We start from the raw sequence: 10,537 nt of genomic DNA, 5'->3' as shown, positions 1-10,537 counted from the left end.
GTGTATTAAAAATTTTTTTTATGACGAAATAAATATATTTAATAAGTAAAATTTAGAATCAATAATTATAAAAATAATAAAAACATATAATTATACATACCCAAAAATTTGTTATTGATTAACACTTGAAGTATTGGTAGTTGTTGCACTCGAATAACGAAGAGGAGGCAATTGCATTCTGCGAGTCTTCATCCGTTGAAAACGCTGCAATATTTGTTCATTTTCAATTGTTGCAAAAATATCCTTCTCGATGTATACAACCAGACAGTCATTCATCCACTCGTCTCCCATTTTGTTGCGCAAATCAGTCTTGACAATATTCATTGCAGAAAATACTCTTTCAACAGAAGCAGTCGCAACTGGTAGAACTAATGCCAACTGGATCAGACGATAAACCAATGGAAAAACTGTATTTTTACCAGTTTTAACCATTTGTTGAGCAAGACTTCCCAAATCTCCAACTTCTGAAAATTGAGGATCGCGTTGCACATTATAAATATAATTTCGAAGTTGAGACTCAAGATATAAATAATCGTTACTTGAGAAGTCTTCAGGATATAAATCAGCAAGACGGAGTAGTTTCTGCACATTGAATTGAGAGAAAGAACTTTTTGGATCAAGACATGCAATGCAACTAAGCAATTCCGTGCTAACTTCCGAGAAACGATTATTCATCTCTTGTATAATTAAATCAACAACCTGACATCACAACAATGATAAAATTAATAACTAAGAAAATCTGCTAACAAGTAACAAATGTAATGAAATAATAATTTCAAAAATAATACCTCACAAAAAATTTCCACGCGATAATGATGAAAATTAGTGATGGTTTGACCTCTGCGACTGCGCCTGGCATTGCCACGGATTGCTATACTGTCTTCCATATCAATCACGGGAATCATATTCAACTCACAAAAATTGTTGACTTCATCTAAAATTATTTGCCATCCCTCTTCCCTAAAGTCTTGCAATTGAGATTTCATAGTATCAATCAAACTCATGGCTTGGACAATATTTTGATCCCTTTGTTGCAAAACAAGTGACAAGTCATTTGTGATTCCCAATAAATACTTCATCAGGTGCAATGCAAAAACAAACTCATAATCATTCATTCTATCAATCAAACCCCTGGCCATACCTCTATTGTCAGAAGTGGTGGCATCATCTTGTATATTTCCCAATATTCCAATCACCGAGGCCCACATAGAGGATAGACGAAGTAATGTTAGATAGTGTGATCCCCAACGAGTATCCCCTGGTCTTGCTAAACTAGTTTCTTGATTTTTGCCTTTTCCACTAATAATATCTCCACTGTCTAAAAGTGTAACAATCTTATCATGTTCTATTTGTCTTAATTGATCTCTCCTTTTACATGATGCTCCAGTTAAATTGACAATCATAGAGACATAGACAAAGAATTCACTGACAATGATATTTCCCTTAGCAACAACAACAATAACTAACTGGAGCTGGTGAGCAAAACAGTGAATATACATCGCATAGGGATTTTCTTGTAATATAAGGGCCTTCAAACCATTGAACTCACCTCGCATATTTGAAGCTCCATCATATCCTTGACCTCTCAATTTGGATAATGATAATCCGTGTTGCGCGAATAAAGAATCAATTGCATCTTTCAAAAAATGAGATGTGGTGTCAGACACGTGTACAATTGCAAGGAAACGTTCAATCACACGCCCTTCTTTGTTCACATATCTCAAAACAACTCCCATTTGCTCTTTCACTGAACTGTCTCGAGACTCATCAACTATTAGGGAAAAATAATTGTCTCCAATATCACTGATTATAACACTTGTGATCTCTGAGGCACAAGCATGTGCCATATCTTTTTGAATCATTGGAGAAGTTAGTTGATTATTTGCAGGAGCATTTTGATTTACAACCTCAAAAATCTCAGTATTTCGCTGGCTATACCACTCAAACAATTCAAGAAAATTGCCTCTATTTGAAGAACTAGTTGACTCATCATTTCCACGAAAAGCCAATCCTTGCTTCAAAAGAAAGCGGGTCACATCCAGAGCAGCAGTTAAACGGGTGCGATATGCAATATCTATTTCGCGCCCACAAGATCGTAGCACATTTGACACACTATGCCTTTGATCTTGAAAACTTTCAAACTGTATTCTAGCATCATTATGGCAACTATTCACAGCTCCAATATGTTCATTAAATCTTTCCATTGCCTTTTTCCAATTATTGAATCCCATTTTTGTAAAGGCATCCTCTGCATATCGACCTCCCTTATTTTGTGTTTTGAAAAGAAAGCACCAAAAGCAAAACGCCGCATCTTTCGATATGCTATACTCTAACCATACAAACTTTTGATACCAACTATCTTGGAAACTTCTATGTTGTTTACCAAATGATGTTTTTGGATACATATGGCCAATCGGTTGGCAAGGTCCCCTAGTCAAATACTCTCTTCGGACATGGTCTCGAAGAGAAATATCAAATTTCTCAACTGATTTTCGTAATCTCGGATCACTAACAATATCATTTAAATTCAATTCCACACAAGATTGATTTTGAACTGGTTCACTAATATTAGGCTCATTTGAAGATTCACCACTACGGACTCGTTTAGGTTTAAAGAATCTCTCCATTTTCTGTCACAATTAAATAATTGTGGTTAAATTCAATAAAATTATGCAATTCAATAATCAATTAATTTAAAATTCATATAAATAATTCTTTAATTTAATAATAAATTCATATTACTTATATTTCTCAATTTATAAAATTCATTATATAAAATTATCAAAAAGTTAAAATAAGGTACAACTAAATACCCATATAATCTCTAATTCAATCTCATAAAATTTTGAATTTATATTTACATTCAAAATTTCTAATTCACATAATTAATTCTTAAAATTTCAAATATAAAACTAACAAAATTTTAAAAACTAAATACAACCTAAAATCTATACAATTTCTAAACTAATTTCTAATTTAAATTTAATATCATTAAATTTTTTAATGTAATCTTTCAAATTCTTAAATTACATTAACGTAAACTAAATAAAAATTAATCTTAATCAAATTAATATCAAGATACTCAAAATTCAAAAATAATTTAAACATATAATTAACAAAAATATAAAGATGAATATTGTAATTTAAACCAAAAAACTAACCTAAAAGATTTATGTGAATGGAATGGTGGAGAGTTGGAGTCTTGGAGCCTTGAATTGAAGGCTTGAAGCAGGATGGTAGAATCTCAACTGAAGCTTCTTGGAGTTCTTGGAGCCTGGCGTCTTCTTCTTGGAGTTGGAGTCTTGTTTGCCCTTTGGCACTGGCGGCGTGCTTTTGCATCAGATGAAGCCCTAAGGCTTCATCTGATGTATTTTTTTTTTCCCCTCATTATACAAAACGACGCCGTTCCACTAAAAGTGAAACGACGTCGTTTTGTATTTAGAGGGCAAAAAAAAAAATTTCAAAATGAAATGGGTCATCTTCTTCCTCAACAGTCAGCACGGCAGCGGCTTTCCAGCTCTTCTTCACTTCCTCTGCAGCATTCATGGAGCCATGGAGGATGGTAGATCTGGATCACCGTGGGGGGGCTGGGCTGGCCGCCGGAATCCCCTATATATAGGGGGTTTTCCGGCGGCTTGGGGGGGGCTTAAGCCCCCCCTTAAATCCGTGGCTGCCAGGGACGGAGCCAGAAATTTATTTTTGGGGGGGCTGAAGTGTATTAAAAATTTTTTTTTATGACGAAATAAATATATTTAATAAGTAAAATTTAGAATCAATAATTATAAAAATAATAAAAACATATAATTATACATACCCAAAAATTTGTTATTGATTAACACTTGAAGTATTGGTAGTTGTTGCCCTCGAATAACGAAGAGGAGGCAATTGCATTCTGCGAGTCTTCATCCGTTGAAAACGCTGCAATATTTGCTCATTTTCAATTGTTGCAAAAATATCCTTCTCGATGTATACAACCAGACAGTCATTCATCCACTCGTCTCCCATTTTGTTGCGCAAATCAGTCTTGACAATATTCATTGCAGAAAATACTCTTTCAACAGAAGCAGTCGCAACTGGTAGAACTAATGCCAACTGGATCAGACGATAAACCAATGGAAAAACTGTATTTTTACCAGTTTTAACCATTTGTTGAGCAAGACTTCCCAAATCTTCAACTTCTGAAAATTGAGGATCGCGTTGCACATTATAAATATAATTTCGAAGTTGAGACTCAAGATATAAATAATCGTTACTTGAGAAGTCTTCAGGATATAAATCAGCAAGACGGAGTAGTTTCTGCACATTGAATTGAGAGAAAGAACTTTTTGGATCAAGACATGCAATGCAACTAAGCAATTCCGTGCTAACTTCCGAGAAACGATTATTCATCTCTTGTATAATTAAATCAACAACCTGACATCACAACAATGATAAAATTAATAACTAAGAAAATCTGCTAACAAGTAACAAATGTAATGAAATAATAATTTCAAAAATAATACCTCACAAAAAATTTCCACGCGATAATGATGAAAATTAGTGATGGTTTGACCTCTGCGACTGCGCCTGGCATTGCCACGGATTGCTATACTGTCTTCCATATCAATCACGGGAATCATATTCAACTCACAAAAATTGTTGACTTCATCTAAAATTATTTGCCATCCCTCTTCCCTAAAGTCTTGCAATTGAGATTTCATAGTATCAATCAAACTCATGGCTTGGACAATATTTTGATCCCTTTGTTGCAAAACAAGTGACAAGTCATTTGTGATTCCCAATAAATACTTCATCAGGTGCAATGCAAAAACAAACTCATAATCATTCATTCTATCAATCAAACCCCTGGCCATACCTCTATTGTCAGAAGTGGTGGCATCATCTTGTATATTTCCCAATATTCCAATCACCGAGGCCCACATAGAGGATAGACGAAGTAATGTTAGATAGTGTGATCCCCAACGAGTATCCCCTGGTCTTGCTAAACTAGTTTCTTGATTTTTGCCTTTTCCACTAATAATATCTCCACTGTCTAAAAGTGTAACAATCTTATCATGTTCTATTTGTCTTAATTGATCTCTCCTTTTACATGATGCTCCAGTTAAATTGACAATCATAGAGACATAGACAAAGAATTCACTGACAATGATATTTCCCTTAGCAACAACAACAATAACTAACTGGAGCTGGTGAGCAAAACAGTGAATATACATCGCATAGGGATTTTCTTGTAATATAAGGGCCTTCAAACCATTGAACTCACCTCGCATATTTGAAGCTCCATCATATCCTTGACCTCTCAATTTGGATAATGATAATCCGTGTTGCGCGAATAAAGAATCAATTGCATCTTTCAAACAAAGAGATGTGGTGTCAGACACATGTACAATTGCAAGGAAACGTTCAATCACACGCCCTTCTTTGTTCACATATCTCAAAACAACTCCCATTTGCTCTTTCACTGAACTGTCTCGAGACTCATCAACTATTAGGGAAAAATAATTGTCTCTAATATCATTGATTATAACCATAGGTATTGATGATTTTAGTGTGCCTGCCAAAAATTTCAGCGGCCAATTGGACTAGTGTAGAGTGAGTTATGCCGTTTTTACGTTGCTGTTTTTGGTGCACAGATGTCCGGAACTGCATAGGAAAATTGCCTGTTTTGACTGGAATTGGTTTGGATTTGAAGTTGGTGTCTTCTGAGACATATAGTGGATATCTTAGCTATCATATACCTTTGGAATTCGGCATTTGGACTTGTATGGACTAGAATACGATTACAGTTTTCTGTGTTTTGCAACCTTGTTTTGGGAATTCGGTATAGTATTTCGTATATTTGACCTAGTTGTGTTTAGGAAACTGGATTGAGTGACTTCTACATTGTTTGTAGTTCTGTTTCTTGGCTTCGAAATGGGTGGGTTCTTACACCCCCCATCCGATAATGTAGGTGAGAGTTGGTGCCATTACCGCATTATGAGGTCAAATCCGGTTTATATCAAGCCTTAGTTAAAGCCCTTTCTTTAATTTCTGGTTTCTCTATTGTTTGTAAATTTTATGGAAACCTTATTGGGGTCAATGTTTGGCCTTGGTTTATGGACTCGTTATCGAGTCTCATTGTATTTGTTTGCATGTTGTTAGGGCGTGACGGTGGTGCACAACGTCTTTTGACTAAAGTGTTTTGAAACCACATTGTGCTAGCTTGGTGAGTGTACTACTCACTTATGTGCTATTACATGGCTTTGAATCTTTGTACTTGAGCTGTTGAATGTTGATTAATTCAAGTGTGAGTGTACTTTATCACTTTCACTTATTGTTTCGCATGTTATTGGAAAGTTATATGAAATGTTATATGAAATGAAATACATGACTTCAAATATTATCCATGAGCTCAACCCCATTGGTTATTGATTGAATCGAGCCGGCGAGGGCTTGGTCGTGCCAATTAATGTGCCTTGGGGCAACATCACAGGGAATCTTGTAGTATGAGAGACTCTTGATTCCGGTTTACTCGAGTAATACCACAATGCATGCGTTTGGATTTCGGGCCCGGTTGAGGAATGTTAGGAGGAAGGGAATGGAAGTTAAGAGGAGTCTACGGTTGGTTACCTTTCAGACATTGACGGAGAGTCAATGAGACCTGATCAAGAATTTAAACGAGGAAAAGGGCTCATGAGAGCCACCCGTATCCTTTTATCCTCATATTAATGTGTGGGCTTTATTTATTTTTGGTAAAATTGGACTGTTAAGCTTGATGTATCCATGAACTTGGTGCTTGAGTTGTATTCTCAACTGGGCAATTAGCTCACCCCGTTCGCTTTTGTTTCCTTACAGGGAATATGACTTTTTGGAATGAATTTTTGATTAAATGGTTGCCAAATAACTAGATGAAATGACTCTTTTGTTATTGTATATAAAATGGGAACCATAAATGTATCATTTTAGGGCCGTTTTCACTTTGTTTTGGCAAACCATATATGTAGTGACTTTTGTATCACTTTTAAATGTCATTTTGTTTGTAAAGGCTAATTGTTATGGTAGATGTAAAATTCGGATGTTTGGTTGGGGTCGGACGAGTGCGGCTTACTATTTCATGCCGACTCCGGATTTCATTTCTTTTATTTTGGTTCATTTTGCCCTTTTGCCTTATTGCGCGCGTTATAAGTTCCGAACGTGAAGATCGCTCTATTACTGCACCGTTAAGTCCTGGCGAGGAGCTGGGCAGGCAGTCCGCTAACCTCTTTGTTCGCCTTAGGGTAGGGGGGCTTGTCACAGGTGGTATCAGGAGCCACTTCGCGTGGTCGTCTGCGCGGAGGTGAGCCTAGGCCAAGTGGTTTATGGTCCTGATTTCATGGAGATGTCTAATGCTCGGTTTGAGCGTAGGCTTATGAATGGGCATGTTATAAGTGTTAAAATCCTTTCTTATGCAACCTTGAGGAAGATAGATTGTATGGTCGGGTAGGAATCTATAATATGGATGATTTTACGCTTGGACCGCCGGCTCGAGTTGTGAATTATCCTAAATAAGATTCTTGCGCCCGGGATACGGAAAGAGACGAGAAGTCTAGTTAGAAGAAGAATGGGGCCGAAATAGAAATTGCGATTCTATGGATGATTTTATATGTACTTGACTGACTGTTCTTATACATGTTGATACTGTTTCTGGTTCTCTGTATATGTGCTATGTGTTTAAATGTCGACGGAGGAGTGGCAGTAGTGAATTGTTCTGTTTACGTGTTCCTGTTCGGCGCATGCGAAAAGGAGGGGTTAGTGCCCATTGCCCTTAACAGTGATCTGTATTTTGTGACCTAGAGGACGTTAGATTGTTATGGACGGCACACGTAGTGGACGGGGCACGTAGCGTGAGAAATTTCCGAGGCCGAAATTCTTTTAAGGGGGGAGAGTGTGAGAACCCGTTACAAAAAACCCTAACATTTTTCCTAGGGGTTTATTCCCTTTAATTGCATGTTTTCTGCATTTTCTGCTTAGAAAATATTTTCTAGTGATTATTATGAGCAATTATAGTTTTAAGATGATTTTTCTAGATTGGTGAATTTTTAGAATTAAGAGCGTATTTTGGACGTGGGACCACTTAGGCGAAAAAGGTTCGGAAAAAATTCGGCCAATAAGGTTAAGTTTCGGATACTGTGAAAAATTTATCGGGTGTTAAGAGATAAGTAGTGTGTGTGAAGTGATTGATGTGAGAGAGAAAAGAAAGATAGGAATGCATTTAATGAGTGTGACAAGTGTCACAATCTCATTGGTTGGACTTTAAGAATTACTATTCAATTTCTTGACTTTTTTGACCAAAGGATTAAATATCAAGAATTTACAAAATTTCCTCATTTTTCTTTCTCCTTGGCCGGCTCTCTCTCACTCTCTTGCAAGAAGAAGAACTCTTCAATCTTCAAGCTTTCTACTAGCAAATCATCTAAATCAACCAAATAAACAAGATTCCACTCCATAAAATCCTACCTTCTAGTGCTAGTAAGGGTTGTAGTGAAGTTGTTTTGAAGAGCAAAGGTGTCCACAATCTCTCTTTCCCTTGTTTCTTGGTAAGTGATGCTACAACCTCTCCCCTATACCTAATGATGGTTATATTATGCTTAATGGTGGCATGAGTGAAGGAATATATGATTTGTTTCTTGATTTGGCTTGTTTTGGTGAAGTTTTTATTTTATTGGGAATTTTTCTGGTTTAATAGGATCTTCATGTTGGGGGCTTGTATGATGAATTTTAATGGTTGGAAATGACTCTAGTGGGTGTGAATTGTTGTTAAATGCAACCAATTTTGGAATTGGAATGAAATGTGAAAAGTTAGGGTTCTTGAACCCCTATTCTGTCCGAAAATTTAGGTCATAGCTAGAGGCCGATTTGGACTTTGCGCAAAACATGAAAGTTGTAGGTATTGATGATTTTAGTGTGCCTGCAAAATTTCAGGGCAATTGGACGAGTGTAGAGTGAGTTATGCCGTTTTTACTGTTGCTGTTTTTGGTGCACAGAATGTCCGAACTGCGATAGAAATTGCCTGTTTTGACTGGAATTGGTTTGGATTTTGAAGTTGGTGTCTTCTGAGGAAATGTATCTGGATGTCTTAGCTAACTTATGCCTTTGGAATTTCGGCATTTGGACCTGTGTAGGCTGATATTGACGTATTACAGTTTTCTGCGTTTTGCAAACCTGTTTTGGGAATTCTGGTATAGTATTTCGTATATTTGACCTAGTTGTGTTAGGAACTGGATTGAGTGACCTTCTACATTGTTGTAGTTCTGTTTCTTGGCTTCGAAATGGTGGGTCTTACACCCCCATCCGATAATTGTAGTGAGAGTTGTGCCATTACCGCATTATGAGGTCAAATCCGGTTTTCATATCAAGGCCTTAGTTAAAGCCCTTTCTTAATTTCTGGTTTCCTCTATTGTTTGTAAATGTTTATGGAACCTTATTGGGGTCATGTTTGGCCTTGGTTTATGACTCGTTATCGAGTTTCATTGTATTTGTTTGCATGTTTTTAGGGCGTGACGGTGGTGCACAACGTTCTTTTGACTAAAGTGTTTGAAACCACATTGTGCTAGCTTGGTGAGTGTACTACTCACTTATGTGCTATTACATGGCTTTGATCTTTGTACTTGAGATGTTGAATGTTGATTGATCCAGGTGAGAGTGTACTTTATCACTTTCACATATTGTTCCGCATGTTATTGGAAAGTTATATGAAATGTTATATGAAATGAAATACATGACTTCAAATATTATCCATGAGCTCAACCCCATTGGTTATTGATTGAATCGAGCCGGCGAGGGCTTGGTCGTGCCAATTAATGTGCCTTGGGGCAACATCACAGGGAATCTTGTAGTATGAGAGACTCTTGATTCCGGTTTACTCGAGTAATACCACAATGCATGCGTTTGGATTTCGGGCCCGGTTGAGGAATGTTAGGAGGAAGGGAATGGAAGTTAAGAGGAGTCTACGGTTGGTTACCTTTCAGACATTGACGGAGAGTCAATGAGACCTGATCAAGAATTTAAACGAGGAAAAGGGCTCTTGAGAGCCACCCGTATCCTTTTATCCTCATTATTAATGTGTGGCTTTATTTATTTTGGTAAATTGGACTGTTAAGCTTGATGTATCCATGAACTTGGTTGCTTGAGTTGTATTCTCACTGGGCAATTAGCTCACCCCGTTCCTTTTATTTTCCTTACAGGAATATGACTCTTTTGGAATGAATTTTGATAGATGGTTGCCAAATGAACTAGATGAATGACTCTTTTGTATTGTATATAAAATGGGACCCTAAATGTATCATTAGGGCCGTTTTCACTTTTGTTTTGGCAAACCATATATGTAGTGACTTTTGTATCACTTTTAAATGTCATTTTGGTTTGTAAAGGCTAAATGTTATGGGGTAGATGTAATTCGATGTTTGGTTGGGTTCGGACGAGTCGGTTACTATTCATGGCCGACTCCGGATTTCATTTTCTTTTATTTTGGGTTATTTTGCCCTTTTGCCTTATTTGCGCGCGTTATAAGTTCCGGAAC

At 36.8% G+C, this 10,537-nt stretch overlaps 2 protein-coding genes across 2 annotated transcripts; both read right to left on the bottom strand.

Annotated features, from left to right (window-relative positions):
- Nucleotides 1–93: 93 nt before the first annotated feature.
- On the bottom strand, nt 94–3,293 carry LOC113757719. Its single transcript, XM_027300860.1, has 2 exons — nt 3,162–3,293; nt 94–464 (listed from the first exon to the last, which is right to left on the bottom strand). The coding sequence occupies exon 2, from the start codon at nt 430–432 to the stop codon at nt 112–114; it is 321 nt and encodes a 106-aa protein (XP_027156661.1). The 5' UTR covers nt 433–464; nt 3,162–3,293; the 3' UTR covers nt 94–111.
- Nucleotides 3,294–3,825: 532 nt separating this feature from the next.
- On the bottom strand, nt 3,826–5,531 carry LOC113757717 (zinc finger MYM-type protein 1-like). The gene is made up of 2 exons (XM_027300859.1): nt 4,503–5,531; nt 3,826–4,413 (listed from the first exon to the last, which is right to left on the bottom strand). Exons 1-2 carry the CDS (start codon nt 5,529–5,531, stop codon nt 3,826–3,828), a joined length of 1,617 nt encoding a protein of 538 aa, XP_027156660.1.
- Between the last annotated feature and the right edge of the window lie 5,006 nt (nt 5,532–10,537).

Source organism: Coffea eugenioides, unplaced genomic scaffold (assembly GCF_003713205.1).
Source record: "Coffea eugenioides isolate CCC68of unplaced genomic scaffold, Ceug_1.0 ScVebR1_3264;HRSCAF=4447, whole genome shotgun sequence".
In the NCBI taxonomy this organism is placed as follows: domain Eukaryota; kingdom Viridiplantae; phylum Streptophyta; class Magnoliopsida; order Gentianales; family Rubiaceae; genus Coffea; species Coffea eugenioides.
Note: the sequence above shows the minus strand (reverse complement) of the source record. Positions and strands in the feature narration are given on the sequence as shown.

Excerpts from the sequence above, each read along its gene's own strand:
- LOC113757719 (XM_027300860.1), bottom strand. The coding sequence starts at position 432 with ATGGTTAAAACTGGTAAAAATACAGTTTTTCCATTGGTTTATCGTCTG.
- LOC113757717 (XM_027300859.1), bottom strand. The coding sequence starts at position 5,531 with ATGGTTATAATCAATGATATTAGAGACAATTATTTTTCCCTAATAGTT. Across the intron at positions 4,414-4,502 it reads GCGTGGAAATTTTTTGTGAG|GTTGTTGATTTAATTATACA; the intron begins GTATTATTTTTG and ends TTGTGATGTCAG.